The sequence below is a fragment of the Falco rusticolus genome, chromosome 8 (assembly GCF_015220075.1).
Source record: "Falco rusticolus isolate bFalRus1 chromosome 8, bFalRus1.pri, whole genome shotgun sequence".
NCBI classification, from domain to species: Eukaryota; Metazoa; Chordata; class Aves; order Falconiformes; family Falconidae; genus Falco; species Falco rusticolus.
Window position 1 is genome coordinate 39502819 of NC_051194.1, and position 19068 is coordinate 39521886.

General features: G+C 67.0%; 3 protein-coding genes across 5 annotated transcripts; all 3 read left to right on the forward strand.

Moving 5' to 3' along the window:
• The first annotated feature begins 351 nt into the window (after window positions 1-351).
• Window positions 352-2863, forward strand: LOC119152378 (ciliogenesis associated TTC17 interacting protein). Its single transcript, XM_037397561.1, has 9 exons — window positions 352-427; window positions 641-841; window positions 976-1031; window positions 1363-1449; window positions 1588-1758; window positions 1941-2065; window positions 2147-2223; window positions 2322-2410; window positions 2639-2863. Exons 1-9 carry the CDS (start codon window positions 352-354, stop codon window positions 2861-2863), a joined length of 1107 nt encoding a protein of 368 aa, XP_037253458.1.
• Window positions 2864-3677: 814 nt separating this feature from the next.
• On the forward strand, window positions 3678-10275 carry SLC11A1 (solute carrier family 11 member 1). Of its 2 annotated transcripts, XM_037398647.1 has the most exons (15): window positions 3679-3925; window positions 4508-4641; window positions 5149-5271; window positions 5602-5721; window positions 6509-6615; window positions 6706-6776; window positions 6886-6953; window positions 7088-7243; window positions 7382-7540; window positions 7720-7809; window positions 7985-8104; window positions 8603-8752; window positions 8837-8910; window positions 9396-9549; window positions 9637-10275. In XM_037398647.1, exons 1-15 carry the CDS (start codon window positions 3886-3888, stop codon window positions 9745-9747), a joined length of 1677 nt encoding a protein of 558 aa, XP_037254544.1. In that variant the 5' UTR covers window positions 3679-3885; the 3' UTR covers window positions 9748-10275. The 2 variants fall into 2 exon arrangements, with proteins under 2 accessions (XP_037254545.1, XP_037254544.1); XM_037398648.1 differs by lacking the exons at window positions 9396-9549; window positions 9637-10275 and adding an exon at window positions 9078-9342 and having other exon boundaries at window positions 3678-3925.
• Window positions 10276-13560: 3285 nt separating this feature from the next.
• Window positions 13561-19038, forward strand: CTDSP1 (CTD small phosphatase 1). Of its 2 annotated transcripts, none has more exons than XM_037398278.1 (7): window positions 13561-13790; window positions 15215-15357; window positions 15566-15667; window positions 15927-15983; window positions 16510-16602; window positions 16867-17052; window positions 17145-19038. In XM_037398278.1, the coding sequence occupies exons 1-7, from the start codon at window positions 13724-13726 to the stop codon at window positions 17271-17273; spliced, it is 777 nt and encodes a 258-aa protein (XP_037254175.1). In that variant the 5' UTR covers window positions 13561-13723; the 3' UTR covers window positions 17274-19038. The 2 variants fall into 2 exon arrangements, with proteins under 2 accessions (XP_037254175.1, XP_037254176.1); XM_037398279.1 differs by lacking the exon at window positions 13561-13790 and adding an exon at window positions 13982-14042.
• The last annotated feature ends 30 nt before the right edge of the window (window positions 19039-19068 follow it).

Genomic DNA, 19068 nt, shown 5'->3' on the forward strand with positions numbered 1-19068 from the left:
TGCCCCCCCCCCCCCCCCGCGAAACCCCACTGCGAGGTGGCTGCCCCTTTAAGAGGCGGGGCCAGGCCGTTGCTATAGAAACGGCTGAGGCGTCGCAGAGGGGTACCTGGGTCCGGTCCGGGCAGGTCTGGGGGCCGGGGGGAGCCCCGGGGCTCGGCCGGGGGACTCGGGGGTGTTGGGGAGGCTGCGGAGGGCCGGGGGTGAGGATTGGGGGGCGACGGGGGCTGGGAGGGGCGGTCACTATGTGCCCCCCAGGGTTACACATGTGGGCACGGGGGGTGTACCGCGGTCTGGGGGAGACGTGCAGCCCCCTTACCGGGGGGTCCGGCAGCAGGAGCCCCCAGGCTGGGCATGGAGCCCCCCCGCGAGTGCCGGCAGGAGACCCCAGCCATCAGGGAGGCAGCCGCCGAGTTCCTGAGCCTCATCGGTGGGTCCCCGGCCCCGCGCTCCCCCGCGTCCCCCTACGCCGTGCCCTGGGGATCCTCGGTGCAGGGGTGGGGGCCGTCGGGTCCGGCAGGAGGAGGACGGGGCGGGGGGGCTTAAGCTGGATAACACGGTGAGGGGCTCAGCCCGGGCTGCAGGGCGGGGGGAAACTGAGGCAGGGGGTGCCCCGGGCAGGGGTGACGGCCCCCCCGCGCAGGGCCGGAGGAGCTGGAGCGCTGCCTGTTCGCCGAGACGCTGGCGGTGGTGGCCGCGGAGGGACAGGCGGCGGGGCAGCGGTGGGCGGCAGCCCGGTGGGCGCCCTACGAGCGGGAGGGCGCGCCGGCACGGCGCTGCCTGCTGGTGCAGGCCGGCTCCCGCAGCAGGCGGCACGGCGTGCCCGCCTCCAGCACGCTCAAAGGTGAGCCGGGGTGGGGCGTGTGCCCCCCCGTCCCCAGGGCTGGAGCATCCCCGTCCCACCGGCCCCCAGGGCTGGGGTGGTGGGCACTGCTGCAGCGCCAGCAGGGTGGACTGAGTGTGGCTCTACTCTGCCAGCCTATGTGACCCTGCAGCTGGAGACCCTGGAGCAGGAGGAGCAGGAGCGCCTGGAGGTGACTGGTGTGGCAGTGGCTGTCCCCTTGCATGTGTCGTTCCCCCCCTGCCCTGGGGTGTGCCCTGCAGCTATGCCCTCCTGGGGGCTGTACCCTATGCAAGGTCGTTGCGGGCAGCTGGGTGTCCCCTCCCCAGCTGGGATACCACCTCTGTCCCACCAGCTTGGTCCCCACCCCCTCCTCTGGGTGGCAGCTGGGGCAGAGAGTTTCCCATAATGCATCTGGTGTGGTACCCTGATTGAAAGGGGTGCTGGGATGTGCCACCTCAGAGAGGGGGTGCCCTGGCTCTACCCTCCACCCTGTGTGTGTCCCGTCCCCCTCCATTCTGCAGCTCAGAGCACACCCCATAGTGAGAAGGACCCACATGGTGAGCCACCAGCATGGGATGACTGTCACAAAGAACTTCCAGGAAGGAAAGGTGAGGGGGGGGGGGGGGGCGGGGAGCGGAATGTCTCACTCCTCTACCCACCAGATGGGTCACATCCTGGGGTGGGATGCGGTGCATGGGGCTGGTGAGGCTGTAGCTGTCCCATGAGGTGGCCAGGTCTCTCCACAGGCAGAGCCACACTGCTGGAGCTTCTCCTACAGCTGGGCCGAGCTGCAGGGGCTGGTGCTGGAGGGGGCCAACCTGCTGCTGCTGCGGGTGATGGCGTGCCGACAGATAGTGCCTCCTGGTCTCGTCTTCCCGACCATTGACACCGAGGGCCACCTCTGCACCTCCAGCTACGTGAGCTGCTGGCCAAGGGGGGCCTGTGGGATGGGGAGGTCTGGAGCAGCTTGGGGTGCCAGGGTGGGAAGTGGGAGATGGGAGTGAGTAGAGTGTGGCTGACAGCATGGGGGGACTTGGGGATGGCACCCAGGGCCAGAGGTGACTCCAGGACAGGGGTGACCCCTGTCTGTGCCCCCCAGTGCCCCCTGGGCATCCAGCAGCAGGCAGTGGGCTCAGCGGAGGCAGAGGTGTTTGTGATCAAGCGAGCTGTGCACACCAGCACTGGCGTCTCCACCATCTGGCACAGCAGCTTCCTCCCCAGCGGGTATGGATGGGAGTCCGGCCGGGGGCAACCCCAGCCCTGTGGAGACCCAGGAGAGGGGGTCACCATCTCTTCCTCCTGCAGGCGTTTGGCCCGGATGGAGCAGGTCGGCTGCCCGATGCTGGTGCTTCTGCAAGATGAGTCTGTCCTTGGCAAGACAGGTACTGAGGGGGAGGCTTCTGCCCCCCAGCATGGGCAGCCCCAGCCCGCTGTCTGGCAGCCAAGTGGGGAACACCCTGTCCTGCCTTTCTGCTGCCAGATGGGGTCGAGCCTCAGCCCCCCTTCCCCAAACAGCCCCTGGACTGGGAGGAGGACATCCAGCTCTGGTCCTGGTTCATGGACAGGAAGGTGAAATGGGGGAATGGGGACAGGGAGACATGGGGCTGTGCCACTCCCTAGCAGCGTCTCCCCCCGGGGTGCCCAGGAGGTACAGTGTGGGGGGCAGGCTGGCCAGCATCCTCTCCCACACCTCCTCAACTGTGGGAGAGGACTCAGGCATCCTGCCCTCCCCACCCTGGCACAGCACACAGGGTGGGGACACTGGTGCCTGTGCCCACCCTGGCCACCCCACCACAGGAGGAGCTGCAAGCGTCCCATGCCGCCTATGTCCAGCAGCACCCCGAGCTCCGGGCGCTGCTGTCTGACTTCCTCCAGGCCCTGCTCCTCCAGCAGCCCTGTGACCCCATCTCCTTCGCTGCCCAATTCTTCGCCCACCAGCAGCGCCCCAGGACCCCCTTCACCTCTACTGGGGCTGCCAGCCCCAGCCCCCCACCTCACCGCCCCCTGGCTAACAGGGAATAAAGCTGAGAGCGGTGCCTGTCCAGGCTTGTTTGCTTTGGGGAAACTGAGGCACGGGGAGGGCAGGGGGTGCTGAGTTGCATGCTAACGCGCCCCCATGCCAGTCTGGGGAGGACCCTGTCCACCTCCCAGCTGTTCTAGCCATTAATTGGGGTGGGGGGTGTCTGGGTCATACCCTGGAGCAGGGCCAGGCTCACATCCCTGTGCCCACCCCACCCCCACATCTCCTTGGGGGTAGACCCCGATGCCCACTTCTCTATGGGGCACAGCCTGTCTGGCAGAGGGGTGCCCCAGAAAGTCAGTTGGTGCTCCCCAGGCACCCATAGGTGCACCTGGGGTGCTCTCTCTCCCATCTCAACAGCCATGAGGGTCCTGGGGATGGGGTGCCTCACTTTTGTAGGCACAGCCTGACCTGCAATGACACTGAGCACCCCATCTTTGGGTGAAGGCCCCCCCACCCAGGGGTGGTGTGAGCACCCTGTGCCACAGAGCCTGCCTGCTGGGTGCTCCCCCCCCCCCCAGCAGCTGAGGGTGCATTTTGACCTGCTCACGCGCTTATGCAACACTCCTGCTTCCTCCTCGCTCCTACTCCTTCGGCCTTTCCCCTACTCCCGTGGGGCCAGCCCTCCCTCCCCACGCGGTGGGACACTGTCCCCGGTCCCTCCAGCCGCCCATGGAGCAGGACCCCTGGCAGGTGATGGAGGCCGACATGCAGACATGCTCCGACACCCCTGGGCACACTGGTGTGGGTGCCCCGGGCTTGCACATGCCTGTGCATGCCAGGGGGGAGGGAGGTGCTGGGTGTCCCCCCCCCCGCCTGACAGAGGGTGGGGGAACTGAGACCGTGCACATTCATAGCACCCAGCCTGCACTAGGCAGGGCCCCTTTCCCACCCCAGGTCTGCGGATAGGGAAGGAGCACTTCCTCCTCCTCCTCCTCCTCGCGGGGGCTGCAGCTGGGGGTGTCCTTTAAAAGCTGGACGGCAGGCATTGCACGCAGTGTTGAAAAAGGGGCCTCCCAGCATCATGTCCAGATCAGACCCAGCCACGGCATCGCTGGAGGCAGGTGAGTCCCATGACACATGGGTCCCCTTGCACCTCCTTCCCTCCCCTAGATCCCCTTCCCTCCGCCCCAGAACACCACCTGGCTCTGCTCCCCCCACCCACCCACTGCCCCAGTGGGCACCATCCCCCTTAACCTGTCCTGGCTTCCCCACTTGGCCCATCCTCTGTTCCCCCAAGACCACCAGTGATTTACCCACGCTCCCAGGACATAAGTGGGCTGGGGAAGGGGGCGGTTGGGACCAGTATGAGCCTCTTGTCCCAGTCTGCCCATCCAGCAGCAAGACCCAGAGCACGGTCCCCTCCTGTCCCTCCTGCCCAGAAATGCACTTATCTCTTGGACTTGTGAAAGCTGCGTGCGACCAGGGGGCTTTAGGGACACGTGAGCTGGAGGTGGCATCTTACCCCTCTGGGTAGCCACTGACAGCCCTCATATACCACCCTCAGAGCCCCCCTGGGAAAATGGGGCTTGTCCCTCATGGGGCTCACTGGGCAGCGGCAGGGGGGACTGAGGGGAAGCTGGTTTCAGGGCTGCCAGCCCACCAGTGTCCTTGTCCTCCTCTCCTCTTCCTTGCCCTCCCTCCAGGCCTCACTGGGTCCCTGAACCGGGACAAAGCCCAGATTTACAGCACCGGCCGGAGCCCCATGCCCCCCCAGCACCCTGGTACCCGGGATCAGACCTACCTGGATGAACTCATAAGCATCCCCAAGGGCGGCGGGGTAGGTGCTGCCAGGCTGGCACCTCTGGTTGAGGGTGGGAAGAGACAGGGTGGGGGGCCAGTACCACAGGGATCTTGAGGTGGGGAGGCAAAGGGCCACCGCAGAGGGGGACACATGCCTGGGACTTGCCCTGGGGACCTCAGTGTCTCCAGACCTGGCTCAAGCAAATCCCAGCCCCAGGCTGAGTGTTTCCACATAAAGGTTTCCAGATTGGGAAACTGAGGCACAAGGCAAGGTGCTACCCAGCCGCAGGGATCACCCTGCTGCTTACGCACTTTCTGAGCTCCCCGTCCTGGGCCACCTGTGCCCAGGCCCGTGGGGGTCCCCAGGGCTGCCTGCACCCCACCAGCTCCCCCATCCTCGGCTGGTCCCAGAGGCGGAAGGGAGAAGGGGAGGGAATGGGGGTTCCCCTGCCGGGAGGAGTGGTGAAAGCATGGCCCAGCAGCAGGAAACCACGAAGTGCAATTAACGGTGCCTGACAGCCCCGGGACCCCCTCCTTGTCCCAGCCTGGTTTCAGCTTTAGGAAACTCTGGGCTTTCACTGGTCCCGGCTTCCTCATGAGCATCGCATACCTGGACCCGGGCAACGTGGAGTCGGACCTGCAGTGTGGGGCTGTGGCGGGGTTCAAGGTGAGCCCTGGGCCCCCCCAGCCCCGGCATCAGGAAGCAGACGAGGGTTTTGTAACCTCTCCCACGCTAACGGCCGCCCAGCCCCATGGCAAGCCAGCCTCCCCAGCCTGAACAGCGGGAAGGGCATGGGTGGGGGGCCTTGGTGCTGGGGGAGGGCACCCAGGGGTGGGAGAGGGCCACCCCTCTGCCTGGGCTGGGGACCACCTCTAGCCCCTCCAGGCTTCTCTTCCCCATGTCCCTGGGCTGGTTGATAACCTTGCTGGGATCCCGGGAAGCCAGATCCTGCCTGGTGCTCAGCCCCTGCTACCTCCCTCCCTCCTGCCCCCCCAGCTGCTGTGGGTGCTGCTGTGGGCCACCATCCTAGGGCTGCTGTGCCAGCGCCTGGCCATCCGGCTGGGTGTCGTGACAGGGAAGGACCTGGGTGAGATTTGCTACCTCTACTACCCCAAGGTGAGCAACCACTGGGAATCCCCCAGGGGGTCACAGCCTGGGGGAGGTGCTGCATTTGGGCTGATGACAGTCCTGGCAGTGACTTGGGGGGCTGGAGAGGAGCAAGAAGATACTGTGACAGCCCCACCTTCCCCAGGGGCTCCCCAAAGCACCCCCAGCCCCAGTGCCCACACACTCCTGCAGTATAGGGGCCCAGGGTGTTGGAGGGAAGAAGCTGCCTCGGTGTCCTGGTCCCATCTGGGGACATGTGAACGCGTCCTCGGTGGGGGGGTGAGCCCAGGCGTCGAGGCAGCAACGCGCAGCTGAGACGCGGGATAAGCCTGGGCGTGTTGGTGCAGGGAGATGGGGGAGCTCAGGGAGGGGCAAACAGCAAAGGAGAGGGGGAGCTAGGGGTCCCTTCTAGGCAGCAAGGTCCTGAGGGGGGGGAATAAGTGATGGCTGATGTTGGCTGAACGACAGGTCCCCAGAAGGACGGCTGGATATGCCTCTCTGCCCTGGTGTGCCCCCTGAGCATCATATCTAGACAGCTGGGTCCTATCCTCAGCTCCCACTGGGGCAGGTATGGGGGTGGGGGAGGCAGGCTGGGATTTAGGATCCATCTTGCGCCCTGAGACTGTGTCATGGGACAGGCTGGTGGGGTGTCTCCTGGTGTCCTCATGCTGCTCTGGGTGGCTTGCTGCAGCCTGGGGACAGGGATCTCCACCCTGGAGGCTGTGCCAGTTCACCTGGGGCCAAGCTCCTCTGCGAGCTCTGGCACCTCATGGCACCCTGGCCCTGGCCCCTCCAGGTGCCCCGTGTGCTGCTTTGGCTCATGATCGAGATCGCCATCATCGGCTCTGACATGCAGGAGGTGATTGGGACAGCCATTGCCTTCAGCCTGCTCTCAGCCGGCCGGTGAGCTGCTCCATGGGGACTCCCACCCTCCCCCATGGCCCTGCTCTGTCGAGGGGGACATGTCTAATGCCCCCCCTTGCCATCCTGCAGAATCCCCCTCTGGGGTGGGGTCCTCATCACCATCGTGGACACCCTCTTCTTTCTCTTCCTCGACAAGTATGGTAAGTGCCAGGGTGGGGGGACAGGGGAGACGCTCACCTGGGAAGCCCTGGTGCCCATGTGGCACTGGTGTCCCCTGCTCTGCCCCACTCCATCTCTCGACCTCTCTAGGGCTCCGAAAACTGGAGGCTTTCTTCGGCCTCCTGATCACCATTATGGCCCTGACCTTTGGCTACGAGGTGAAGGGGGGAGCTGGGGATACCCCTTTCCCTGCAGGGCGCTGGCAGGGGACCCCTGTGGGGCATCCACACTGGCACTGGCCTGTAGTGGGCAGGCAGGGCAGCTCACACTGCCCCTTCCCACCGGTCCCCAGTATGTGGTGGTGAGGCCAGGGCAGGTGGAGGTACTGAAGGGCATTTTCCTGCCCTATTGCCTGGGCTGCGGGCGAGAGGAGCTGCTCCAGGCCGTGGGCATCATTGGCGCCATCATTATGCCCCATAACATCTTCCTCCACTCCTCCTTGGTGAAGGTGAGATAAAGGCACTGCCATGGGCACTGCCACCCCAGGAGTGTCTCAGGGGACACTTGATGGGGATCAGCTGGTCCTGGATGTGGGACAGGGGTGCTCACCTGACCCTGTGGCACCCATGTCACCCGCCATGCTCAGACACGGGCAATCGACCGATCCAAGAAGGAGGCGGTGCAGGAGGCCAACACGTATTTCCTGATCGAGTCCTGCCTAGCCCTTTTTGTCTCCTTCCTCATCAACCTCTTTGTCATGGCTGTCTTTGGCGAGGCTTTCTACCACCAGCGAAACGAGGATGTGGTGAGTGTCACTTCATGCCTATGGGGAGGTGATGGCTGTGCTAGCTGTGGAGACGGGCAGGGCGAGCATCTCTCGGAGAGTGGGTATCCTCCTGCCCCAAGTCATGGTGTGGCGGGGTCCCCCCATGCCTGTGGAGACTACTGGGTGGCCGTCACGCTCACGCCCACTGTGCCTTGCAGCACAACAAATGCATCAACAGCAGCGTCCGCCAGTATGCCAGCATCTTCCCCACCAACAATGAGACGGTCTCTGTGGATATCTACCAGGGGGTGAGTGACCCTGGGCTGTGCCCAGTGGGCATCTGTACCCACTGGGGGAACATAGTGCTCCCCTCATTGACCCCTGGGGCTGGGAGCTGCCGCAACCCTGCTGGAAGGCTGGGAGCTGATGGAAGTACCCAGGGTGGGGGTGATTTGGGATCCCCATGGGACTGTCTCTCCACAGGGTGTTATCCTGGGCTGCTATTTCGGGACAGCGGCACTGTACATCTGGGCCATCGGGATCCTGGCGGCGGGACAGAGCTCCACAATGACTGGGACATATGCGGGGCAGTTTGTCATGGAGGTGAGGGACAGGGATGCTGGCCCTTGCCCCCACAGGTAGCACGTGGGAGCGGCGGCAGGAAACACAGCTGGGCCCTGGGTGAGGGGTCCAGTTTGGCAGAGTTAATTGCCCCCCATGCCTGCAGGGAGCTGGGCATACAGCGATGCCCACCTGGTGGGTGGCAGCTTGCTCTGGCACCAAGGTCCTGGGTCCCCAGGAGGTGGGATGGGGACAGTGCCCACCCATTGCTGCTGCATGGCCACCCCCATTCCCTGTGACACCCTCCCCGAGGCACTCTGTGGATGCCCCACACAGTATTTCCCTGAGATCTTTCGCTTAATGAGCTGGAGCTGACATCTAGTGGGGCCCAGCAGCCCTGCAAAGGCTTGCTCAGTGCCCTGGCATGGAGGAAGGGGTGATGCCCCACATGTTCCTCCAACCCAGATTTGGGGGGTCCACCCTAGCATGGTGCCCCAGGCACAGCAAGGGGTGAGGGCACAGATTTTTCCTTGTCCCCAGGGCTTCCTGCAGCTCCGCTGGTCCCGCTTCGCCCGGGTGCTCTTCACCCGCTCCTTTGCTATCTTGCCCACTGTCTTTGTGGCTGCCTTCAAGGATGTCAGCCACCTCACAGGCATGAATGACCTGCTCAATGTCCTGCAGAGCATCCTGGTAAGGTAGTGGTGGGGGAGCACCACCTTCCCCCCAACACCCCAGCCTGATGGCTATGCCCCCTTCATCCCCCTCTCCTTCCAGCTGCCGTTCGCTGTCCTGCCCGTCCTCACCTTCACCAGCCTGCACCCACTCATGCAGGATTTCACCAACAGCCTGTGAGTGCTGGGGCACGGGGGAGGTGCGGGGTGGGTAGAATGGAGTGCTCCAGCCACAGGCACCCTCCTTTTGGCTCATCCTGTCCCCCAAAACCATGCCATGGGGTCAGTTGGTGTATGGGTATTGGGATGGTCTAATTCCTGCCTGTTCGCTCCCACCTGTTCAGGGCATCCAGAGTGGGACAGACCCATCACTGACCTCTCCATCCTCATCCAAATGCCAAGTGTGGCCCCCTCAGGCATCCCTGGGTCCTCAGCATCCTCCTAGCAACTGCCAGCCCTGCATTCAGAGGGTGGCCAAAGCCCACACCCAGACCCCCATTGTAGGGGTGTAGTATGGCCATGGGGTGCAGAAATGTTCTAGTTGGGGTTTTGCTCACCCACAAACCCAGATCCCCCAGTCCGCTGTGCCTGGTGGCATGCAGCTGGTGTGTGTGTGTGTGTGTGCTCTGCCCTGGCACTGATGCCCACTCCCCTGCCCGCAGCCTGGGGAAGGTGCTGATGACCCTCATCACGGGGCTGGTCTGCGCCATCAACGTCTACTTCGTGGTGGACTTTCTGCCCACACTGCAGGGGCTGGGGTACTACATCCCCCTGGGACTGCTGCTGGCTGCCTACGTGGCCTTCATCGCCTACCTGGTAAGGCTGGCGCTGTGGGGAGGGGCAGTGGGTGGGGGGCGGCATCCCTGGTGGGTGCCCATCAACCTGCCCGCTTTGCCCCCACAGATCTGGACATGCAGCATCGCACACGGAGCCTGGTTCCTAGCCCGGGGCCACCATAGCCGGTTCAACTTCGGCATCTCCTTCGACCCAGCGGCAGTGGCAGGGACCCGGTGACAGACCCCATCAGTCCTTGCTGCCCCGCAGTCCCTGCCCAGCACCGTCTCCCACACCAGGCACCCACCAGATGCCACGCCAAGCCCAGGGATGATGCTCTGGCCAGAAACACACCCAGTAAGGAAGGGGTTAACAGCCGGGCAGCCCTCCCCCCAAGTTTTTAGAGCCTCTTCTTCTTCCCCCCCCCCCCCCCCCCCCCCCCCAGTTCAGGTCTGGGTGCTGGGGGGGGTGTGGATGGCAGCAGGATGTGCCAAGGGCTGGTGAGCGAGCCGCCCCGGAGACCTCCCCCCCTCCTCATTAGTGCCGGGAACCGCCGGCCCCCGGGACCGCTAATCACCTCCCGGGACCGCTAACCATCCCTCACCGCCCGCCTCCCGGGGCCACCGGGGCAGCCCCGGGGGGGCGGGGCCGCCAGCGCCGCTGCCCGGCACCGGCCCCAGCCCCCGGCCCGGCCGGAGCCCCACGTGGGGCTCCCAAACTCGGGGGGATTGGGGTGCGTGTGCTGATAAATGGCGTGTTTGTAACCTGGCCTCAGCCTCGCTGCTGCTGCGCGCCGCGGCGGCGGGCGGGGACCCCCACGGCACCCGCATCCCCCGGGCCCGACCCTTTGCCCCAGGCTGGGGGGCTCGGCGGGGGGGTGGCGTGGGGTGTTGCTTACACCTACGCGGGGCCGCGGGAGGAGGGGCTCAGCACCAGCTCCTTGCATTCCCCCGGGGGGAGCGGGGGCCCACCGTGCCCTCTCCGCCCCGGATGCCCCGTTTCCCGCCCGCCGGCACCGCCGGATGCGGAGCCGCTCGGGCCTTCCCCGGCTGCGGCCGTGCCCCCTCGCCTGCTCCGCACCCCGGGCCCGGGGTGGGGGGGGGGGGTGTCCCGCCGCGCTTCGCCCCCCGCCGCGGCCCGCACTTGCGAGACGCTCCCTGGCTGTTTCAAGGCTCCCCCCTCTCCCCAGCACCCCCTACCCCAAAATCCCCGTTCCCAAACCACCCCGGCCGGGAGGTGGAGGGAGGGAATTGGGGGGCCCGGCCCCCCTGGCCCTGGCCCCCCCCGCCCCCGGGAAGCGGACCCCCAGCTCCCGGGGGCCGCGCTTGTTTATGTGAAGAATTTCCCCTTCCTTAAAAGGGCGATGCCGGCCGGGGTGGGGCGGTGCCTCCCCCCGCCTTCGCGTTGGCCCGGCCTCGGGCTGTTTGAAGGAGGAGCCAGACCGGTGGGGCCCACCAAAATGCGGGGTCGTGCCGCCCCCCTCCCCAAGGGGCGCAGCCGACACCAGCCGCCGGGGCTGCCACTGGCCCCGGGGAGGAGGAGCAGGGACCACCCCGCACCCCCCTCGGCGATGAGAAGCACCCGCAGAACGGGGCGCATCTCCCCGGGGGTACAGGGCTGGGGGGTCTCGGGGTTGTCCCCAGCGGGCGCGGGGCCGGGGCCGGGGGCTGGGGTCTGTGGGGTCCAGGGACAGCCCCACGGCTCGTCGAGGGGCAGGGGGTCCCCAGGGCTGTGCCTTTGGGGATTGCCCTGCTCCGGCTGGGACCTGCACCCTGGGGGCAGCCGCAGCGGGGGGCAACTGCCTGGGCCCAGCTTTAGCAGGAGGCATGCGGCCTGGGCTGTGGGGCAGCACGCCGTGGGGCAAAGTGCCCAGCGCTGTGGCTGGCTGGTGGAACAGGGGACAGGATGCAGGACCCTAGCCTGGGGACAGTGGGGTGGCACAGAGGGGTCCCTTGGTGCCTGGCTGCTGGGAGCCGGGTGCCACTCTGCCCTGTGCCCGCACCCCACAGCATTCACATCCAGGTGGGATTCGCCTGGGCTGGGGGTGCAGGATGAGTCCCCTGTCCCCACCAGCTTGGTGTCCCCAGGATGGGTATGACCGCCCTCCCCAGCTTCCCGATCTGGCCGCAAGCAAGCAGCAAAGCTAGAAGTGATGCTCCAAGTGCTGCTGCAGGTATCTGGCCTGGAGACGTTCCTAACTGCATTAATTAAGAGGACTGGCAGGGCCTGGCTAAGCTGGGGCTGTAGCCTGCGCATGGCTCATCAGGGAGGGAAGAGAAGGATTTGGCCAGAGGCACAGGGATGCTGGAAAGGATGCTGTGTGGTCTCCACTGCTGCCCCACGGTGAGCAGCATCCCCTCGCACCCACCAGCAGCCCAGCCAGCCAGCAGGCATCCTGCCCCACTCCACCTGGGCTGAGGGGGCCGCACAGGTCAGCCCAAAACAGAGAGTGGAGGAAGCACGGTCTCTTCCTTCCTCCTCCTCCTGCCAGGCAGCGGGGCAGTGCCGGCTGCCTCCCTGCCCAGTGCGGCAGAGGGGCAGAGAAACCGAGGCATGGCTGCTGCCTGCTGCCGGAGCGCGCGGAGGGGATGGCAGGTTGCAGCGTCCCGGTTCCCCCTGGGGCTTGTGGTGCCAGGATGCCCCACGTGGAGCCGGGAACACGGGAGCCACGGGCACGAACTGGCTTTTGCTTCACCAGTGTTTCCAGTGCCTGCCTGGTCCCACTGTCATCACAGCATTCTAATTCTTCAGGAAGGCACGTCCTGATGCCAGACCCCATTTCCCCGAGGGGTCCCTGTGGGCATGTGTTGTGGCCCACACTGGCCGCGGGGAGCACAGGTCCCCTCCCAGCCCTGTTTCCTAGGGGCTGTTCCTGCCGTATCAGGATGGCTCAGCCCTGTGCAGCTGCAAGGGCAGAGCTGTACCCGGTGTGTGCCACCACGGGCATGGCAACCTTGCCTGTGCCCCTGCACCCCCCCGGGCCAGAAAGGACGATCTCGACCCCTGAAGTCCCCACACTGCAGCTGGGAGAGATGGAAAGACCCCTAACAAGCTTAGACAGAGAATTTCCAACCTGCTCTGTCCCTGGGGCAGTGCTGACAGTGGCCATAGCATCTCCTGCCACCGAGATGGCAAGGGAGGGAGTGACTGGGACCAGCCAGACCACGGGGTCAGATGCTGGGCAGTGTGGGGTGAAGCTGCCCTGGCAGGGCCCGGACGGGCTTGCCAGGGGGAAGAGGTTGGGGCTGGAGGATGCCAGCACATGGGGGGCTTGGGCAGTGGGGCAGGAGTGGCTCCTGAGGGGATTGGTGCATCCTCAAGCTGCTGGTAAGAGCCGTTTTTCGGAGAGCACCTGGAAACAGCCCTGCTTCCCCGCCGCCCCCCCGAAGTAGGAGGGGAGGAATTGCAGGGGGAGGTATATGTATTGCTTACATATATGTATGTGTATATATATTTTCCCAAAATAACTGGGGAATTGCAGGGGAAAGAGGGAAAGAAAGAAAAAAGCAGGCAGCTACTGGCGCAGCTCCCCAGCACCTGCTGACCCGTATGCTGGCCTGCCCTGGCAATGGGGAACGTGTTCCTGGGGCAGGGGGGAACGGGGACGACGGGGACCACCCAGCCTTGAGCCACCAGATCCAGGGGTCTCTGCTCCGGGGCAAACCCAGCACTGGGGAGGGGCTTCATCTGCTGCAGGAGTCCCTTCCCCAGGGAGTGCCAGCTGGACGGGGGGTGACAGCAGGGCTGATCCCCCTCTCCATTATCCCTGAGCCGGGAGAAGGGGGCGGGGGTTGGTTCCGTACGACCACCGTGGCACAAGGTGGTGGTGTTCTTCCCAACCAAACCTGCGGCGCAGGCGCCCCCACAGAGACCGCCAGCCCCTGTACCCCCGGTCCCAGCGGCGGCTCGCCGGGGACCCCCGCTCCTCCCCCGCGGGGCGGGTGCCGGGAGGCGGAGGTGAGAGGAGGAGGAGGAGGAGGGGGTCACCCCCCCCCCCCCCGGCGTTGCCCTTTTAAGGGGTTCCTTGAAACCGCGCCCGGGTTCCATGTTTGCAGCCCCAGCCCGGGCGGAGGAAACTCCATGTTGTAACAAAGTTTCCTCCGCGGCGCCGCTCCCGCGCCCGCCGCCCCGCGCCGCCGCCGGCCCCCGCCCCGCCTCCCCCCCCGGGGGCCGCGCCGGGGGGGGCCGCCCCCTTCCCCCCCCCTCCCCGGCGCCCATGGAGCACCAGTCCATCATCGCCCAGGTTAGCAGGGAGGAGGGGAGCGCCCCGCTGCAGGAGAAAGGTAACGCGGCGGGGGTGTCCGCCCCCGCCCCCGGTGCGGGAGAGGGCGTGGGGGGGGAGGTCCCCGGGGGGGGGTGTCTCAGACATCGAGGGGGCTGGGGGCCTGCGGGTGGCTGCGCCCTGAGGGTGTGATGAGCTGCGGGCCGTCTCAGCCTGCCCCCGTGCGTCCCGCTGCCCCAGGGCTGGAGGGGGATGCGCTGGGGCACGGGGGGGCCGCGGCTGGGAGGGAACGGAGTTGTCCGCACCCGCCGGGGCGCGGGGGGCCGGGCTCCGTCCCTTCCCGAATACCGCCGGTTACCCCGGGGTGTTCGGGGCGCTGCTCGGGCCCCGGTGCTCGGCGTGTCTGCGCCGTTTCCTTCGGAGCCGGGCGGGGGTGCGCGCCGCGCCGGGGGGAAACTGAGGCAGGGAGGGGGCCGGGCACCCCGCCGCAGCCCGGCGTCCCATCTGCTGTGCTCCATCCGCTGCGCTCCGTCCGCCGGCGCAGGGGGTCTGGCGGGGAGCGCTGCCCGTCCCGCTGCCTGACGCGCGGGTGCTGCCCGCCGGCCGGGGGAGCGGGCAGGGCCGGGGGGAGCAAGCGTGGGAACGGACCCCGTCCCCAGCGGGCAGCTTCTGCCCCACGGGCTCCCTGCCGTGGGGCGCCCCACGGGGTCGCCAGGGCGCAGCGCTCCAGCCCAGCTGCTGGGGGGCGCGACCAGGGGCAGCCGCGGCTCCCGGCCCCGCTCCCAGCCCAGGGGCAGGATCCGGTGGGGAAGGGGCTGGAGCCGCCGCGCTGCCCCCGGGGCGGGCGGGAGCGGCCCCTCTGCCTCAGTTTCCCCTTGATCCGCCAATGGGGGCCGCGGGCACGGCGCCCAGGGGCGGGCGGTTCGCCCTGATTGGGCTCTCGCCTCTGGTACGCCTGAGTCGGCCAATGAGAGGGGGGCAGGCTGGGGGCGGGGAAAGGAGTGGCTGTAAGCCCCGCCTCCCCCGGCGAGGCCCCGCGCGCGGGGCCACATAACCGCGTGAGTCTGTGCCCCCTGCGGAGGGACGGCGGGGCCGCCCGGGACACCGGCACCGTGACGGCCACAGCCCCTCCCCTGGGGCAGAGCTCCGCTCTGTTACTGTAGGGTCTACAGCCGCGCGGGGGGCCCCACGGGGGTCACCCGTGGTGGGGGACGCGCCCCAGCAAGGGGCTGTGGGTGGTCTCCAAACGCGCGTGTCCGCGGTGCTGCCCGGCGCCGGCGCTTGGCGGGGCAGGAAGGGCGGCCGGAAGAGTGCTGGGGGCCGATAAGGGCACGGGGGGCTCCGGGGCCCCCCCTCCACCACTCTGGTCCAGCATCAGCACCCCGAACCCGGCTGAGCCACCCCTTCCTCGGCGGGCTGGGGCCGGCCCCGGGGGTGCCCCTGCCCCCTTACCCCCCTTCCCCCCCCGCCACAACCCCCCCGCAGGTACCCAGGCCCCGGCCAAGAAGCCACGGAGCCGCAGCATCCTCCAGTCCCTCTTCTGTTGCCTGTGCCGCGATGAGGGGGAGCCCTGCGCCAGCACCACCAGTGCCCCGCTCCTGGTGGAGGAGAACGGGGCCCTGCCCAAGGTACCCCCCAGCCCCCCGCCTGGCACTGGAGGGTGGGGGCAGCACTTGGAGGGCAGGGCAGCCCATCCCCAGAGCTCCTCTTGTGCCAGTATAGTGGGGTTAAATGGGCTCCCCCCTGCCATGCCCCTGCTCTGGGTGGGCAGGGGGGGAGGGAGTGCCCCTTGCCACCCCGCTGATCCCTGGGTTTGCCCATCCTGCCCCGCCGCAGGCTGCCGTCAAACACCTCCTGCCCGAGATCAAGCCGCAGGACGCCAGCAAGCTGTGTGTGGTCATCGACCTGGACGAGACGCTGGTGCACAGCTCCTTCAAGGTGGGGGATACCCCGGCCAACCCCCCATCCCTACTGCCCCATGCCCCCCCACGCTGCCCTGCTCCCCCCCCTCATCCCTCCAGGCGATGCCCAGCACCCAGGCACCCGTGGCCAGCACCTGGCACAGCCCTGCGGGGTGGGATGAAGTGTCCCTGCGAGGGGGCTGCGGGGCTGGCAGGAGGTGCATACTGGGCAGAGGGCAGGCAGCGTGTGGGCAGGGGGCGCCTGCCTGGCGCTGACCCTGCTGTGCCCTCCCCAGCCGGTGAACAATGCCGACTTCATCATTCCTGTTGAAATCGACGGCATCATGCACCAGGTAACAGCGTGGGGCTATGCCCATTGGGCAGAGGCCACAACCCTCTCTGCCCCCCCCGCGCCCCCCCCCGGGACCCGGAGCCATCCCAGTGCTCTGCACCAAGGGGCAGTCAGGGGCATCAGGGTGCCAGGGCTGGCACCCTGGGGGGCAGAGGTGGGTGCCCCTCTTCCCAGCAGGGTGGGGAGGTGAGGGGGCGGTCCTGGCACGGTGCCCTCCTGCAGTGGCTGGCCCCGGGTTCAAGTAATCCAGGATAGGCTGTGGTCTGGGCAGTCAGCCTGTTCTCGGTTACTTGGCTCTGGAGCCGGCCAGATGCTTCGCCCTGGACGTGCCAGCAGGGCCGTGGTATCCCCCAGCCCACATGGGGCAGCCCCCACGGCATGGGGCACAGGCAGCTCTCTGCTCCCCTGCCCCAGCAGGGAGCTGTGGGCTGGGCTTGGGGACACGGGTGTCCCCTGGGGTGGGCGTGTGGGTGCTGAGTGGGGTTACTGGTGCCCGCGGCACGCTGCCCTCTGCCCCGTGCCCACAGGTGTATGTGCTCAAGCGGCCGCATGTGGATGAATTCCTGCAGCGCATGGGTGAGCTTTTCGAGTGCGTGCTCTTCACTGCCAGCCTGGCCAAGGTGGGTGCCCCCACCGCCCCCCGCCATCGCCCTCCCCTTCCCAGCCACCCCTCGGGTGGCACGACTCCCCCTCCCTCCCCACTTGTGGGCATACCTGGCCCCTTGTCCCCTGCCTACCTGCAGGCAGCGCCAGCATCAGGCAGCACTGCCTGCCTGCGCCTCCAGGGTGCTGGTCAAGGAGAGGCATGGGGCGAGCTGGGTGCCATGGTCACCATGGAGTGGGCACAGTAGCACAGCGTGGTGACCCCTCTTTTGTGCCTGCAGTATGCAGACCCTGTGGCTGACCTGCTGGATAAATGGGGAGCTTTCCGGGCACGGCTTTTCCGGGAATCCTGCGTCTTCCATCGCGGCAACTACGTGAAGGACCTGAGCCGCCTGGGCCGCGACCTGCGCCGCATCATCATCGTGGACAACTCTCCTGCATCCTACATCTTCCACCCCGATAACGCCGTACGTACCCCGGGGGTGAGGCTGCAGGGGGAGCACAGTGGGGAGGTGGCGGGGGGCCCACCCTCAGCTGCTGCCCGCTGCGCTGCCTGCAGGTGCCGGTGGCCTCCTGGTTCGATAACATGGCAGACACGGAGCTGCTGGACCTGCTGCCCTTCTTCGAGAGGCTCAGCAAGGTGGAGGACGTGTACGCAGTGCTCAAGAAGCAGCGGACTAACAGCTAGTGGCCCCCCACCCCGCCGGTTGCTGCCGAGGGGCACCGCTGTGGCAGCCGGGTGCCTTATTTGGGGGGGGGGGAGTATGTCCCAGTGTGCCCCTCATCATCCTCCCCAGCCCTGGTGGGCGCGGGTGCCCTCCCTGCCTGCCGGTGGTGGGAGATGTGGGTGCCCCCTCTGGGGGACCTGGGTGTCCCCCTCCCTGTGGAGGAGGGGTGGCCATGGGTGACCCGCTACCTTGCTGTGCTGAGGACCTGTTGGGGGGGTCCTGTCCTCCCCCACTGCCCCGTCCCCACCGTCCCCACCCCAACCTGCATCCCCCCTCCCCGAAACAGTTCTCAGGTCCTTTTCCCCTCCATGTCCCCCCAAGTGGGGAGGGGGGGGTCAGCAGCTGCTGCTTTCCACTGCCTTTGGGGGGAGTCTAGATCCCCCGCATCCAGGCTCTGCCTGCTGCAGGGGCTGACGGCCCTTGGCCCCTATTGCAGGGAGTGCGGGACTGGTTAAGCCCTTGCCACCCCCCAGAAATGGGGGAGTTTTATTGGTCTTGGTGCACAGGGGTGCCGCCGTACCCTTAACTCTGCCTTGGGTGCAGCTCATCACCTCGGGGGGGTGGGGGTGGGGGACATGCCCCTACCCCCTGCCTTGTGCCTTCTACCCCCTGCCTTGGGGGTGTGTTTTGGGGGGCAGCCTGGCCTCAGGGCTGAGCCCCTGGCCACGAATGCCCCCCACGTGCCTTGGGACACTGTGTCTCCGTGCCCCCCCAATTCCTGCAAGGGGTGTGCCTGGTGGGGGGGGCATTCTTAATGCACTCCCTCCAGCCTCGGTTTCTTCCCATGGGGGGAATCTGGTGGCTTCCCCCACCTCCAGCTATACTGTGCCAGTGGGAGCCACTCCAGTCACCGACGGGGGGGTTACCTCCCTTGTGTGCGGGGGGGGGGGGGGTGGTGGTCCTGCGCCCCGTCCCCATCCATCTGCAGCTTCATCAAAGGCTGCAGCTCCTAGGGGGAGGAATCCCCGTACCAGCCTTAGTGTAGCCCAGCCCCCCAGCTGGGGCAGGGTTGGGGGGAACTCTGGGGTTCCCCCCCCTGCAGCATGGGGTTACCCTGACCCCTGTGGGGTTGGGCTTGTGCCAGGATGTCCCCCAGCCTTGAGGCACTGGGGGCTCTCAGGGAGGGTTGGGGGGCAGGGGGCGGGAGCTGAGCTCAGCCAGGCCTTTTTTAGCGTTTCAGCATGGACAATGTCTCAGATCTCTTCAGGGGGAAAAGCAACGGTTTCCCAAAAAATCATGGATGCCTTCTTACCGCTGTGCCAGGGAAGGGAGGGGCAGTATTTGGGGGGCGGGATGCGAGGGGTTTTAGCTCTCCAGTGCGGTCTAGCCAGCTCCTGCTGGCACTGCCCTTATCCCAGCACTGGGTGCCGGGGCAGGCAGGGGTCCCCCCAGGCCTGTCTGCACTCCGGTGGGGAGGCGGGGTGAGTGGTGCTGTGGTACACGCACCCCCTTGGACCCCTGCCTGCCCCGGGCCTGATCCTGCCCCTCCGGGAGGGTTGAACTCAGCACTTTATATTAGACAAGTCAAACGGCACCAGCAAAGCCTGCTGCCCAGCAAGCACCCATGGGTGCTGCAGCACCCGAGGAGTGCAGCCCCCGTGCTGGGCACCCTTGGGGGGGTCCGGGGAGGGGGGGAGGTGGCACTGGGGGGGTTGGGGAGGGCTGGGGGACCAGATCGAAGTGCCTTCATGTGATTAAAGCTGTCAAACCATCTTGGAAAGGGGAGTCCTGTGAGTGTGTGCACGTGTGGGTGTG

Bases quoted from the DNA above. Each gene is read 5' to 3' on its own strand.
- LOC119152378 (XM_037397561.1), top strand. From the start codon at position 352: ATGGAGCCCCCCCGCGAGTGCCGGCAGGAGACCCCAGCCATCAGGGAG. The intron at 428-640 runs GTGGGTCCCCGG...CCCCCCGCGCAG, and splicing joins CGAGTTCCTGAGCCTCATCG to GGCCGGAGGAGCTGGAGCGC. The intron at 2,224-2,321 runs GTACTGAGGGGG...TTCTGCTGCCAG, and splicing joins GTCTGTCCTTGGCAAGACAG to ATGGGGTCGAGCCTCAGCCC.
- SLC11A1 (XM_037398647.1), top strand. From the start codon at position 3,886: ATGTCCAGATCAGACCCAGCCACGGCATCGCTGGAGGCAG. The intron at 5,272-5,601 runs GTGAGCCCTGGG...CTGCCCCCCCAG, and splicing joins GGGCTGTGGCGGGGTTCAAG to CTGCTGTGGGTGCTGCTGTG. The intron at 7,244-7,381 runs GTGAGATAAAGG...CGCCATGCTCAG, and splicing joins TCCACTCCTCCTTGGTGAAG to ACACGGGCAATCGACCGATC.
- CTDSP1 (XM_037398278.1), top strand. From the start codon at position 13,724: ATGGAGCACCAGTCCATCATCGCCCAGGTTAGCAGGGAGGAGGGGAGC. The intron at 16,603-16,866 runs GTGGGTGCCCCC...TTGTGCCTGCAG, and splicing joins TCACTGCCAGCCTGGCCAAG to TATGCAGACCCTGTGGCTGA. The intron at 17,053-17,144 runs GTACGTACCCCG...CGCTGCCTGCAG, and splicing joins TCTTCCACCCCGATAACGCC to GTGCCGGTGGCCTCCTGGTT.